The sequence below is a fragment of the Sinocyclocheilus anshuiensis genome, unplaced genomic scaffold (genome assembly GCF_001515605.1).
Source record: "Sinocyclocheilus anshuiensis isolate Anshui unplaced genomic scaffold, SAMN03320099.WGS_v1.1 scaffold234, whole genome shotgun sequence".
NCBI lineage: Eukaryota > Metazoa > Chordata > Actinopteri > Cypriniformes > Cyprinidae > Sinocyclocheilus > Sinocyclocheilus anshuiensis.
The window spans coordinates 1,693,935-1,694,423 of NW_015544165.1; the positions used below are offsets into that span (position 1 = coordinate 1,693,935).

General features: G+C 46.8%; 1 protein-coding gene across 2 annotated transcripts in view; it reads left to right on the top strand.

The window, feature by feature from the left end:
* Positions 1–250: 250 nt before the first annotated feature.
* The window catches only part of LOC107695803 (activin receptor type-1B-like), a 15,427-nt gene continuing 15,188 nt past the window's right edge, over positions 251–489 (top strand). For both annotated transcript variants that reach the window (XM_016495856.1, XM_016495857.1), the window contains exon 1: positions 251–426. In XM_016495856.1, the coding sequence (XP_016351342.1) occupies positions 336–426 (91 nt within the window). In that variant the 5' untranslated portion in view covers positions 251–335. The remainder of the gene's footprint in view (positions 427–489) is intronic.

The window sequence follows — 489 nt, forward strand, 5'->3', positions numbered from 1 at the left end:
TCAAGAATCAGTGTTACTTGCCTTAATTCGTCCATGTTAAAGCCACAAGCTAAATGTCTGGAACATAACATATGACACAGAATAAATAAAAAACAATCCTGATGAGACCTCAACTACAGACAGGACCATCGGGCCAATTCACATGAGTCCTTGTAAAGAGACATTTCACCACAACAAAGGAGCCCAGGCAGCGGAGCCCTCCCCTTTAAAACTAGGCACACCCCTTTAACCCACTATTGTCTAGCCGAGCCTGGCAGGCGGTGTATGGTTGGTTGGTTTGTGGTTGTGTTGGAAGTCTCGCTCGCTTGTCAATATCACACACAACGAACGCTTTAATGCTAAGAGATGGGAATCTTGCAGTCATGCTTCCACGACGAACTGCCGTAGCGCTGCTCGCCCTGTGTGGATTAATAGCGGTCGGCGATGGTGAGTCGGGTGTTTGTATGTGTCACCCCTCTCTGTGTGTATTTATTTATTTGATAGGCTGCT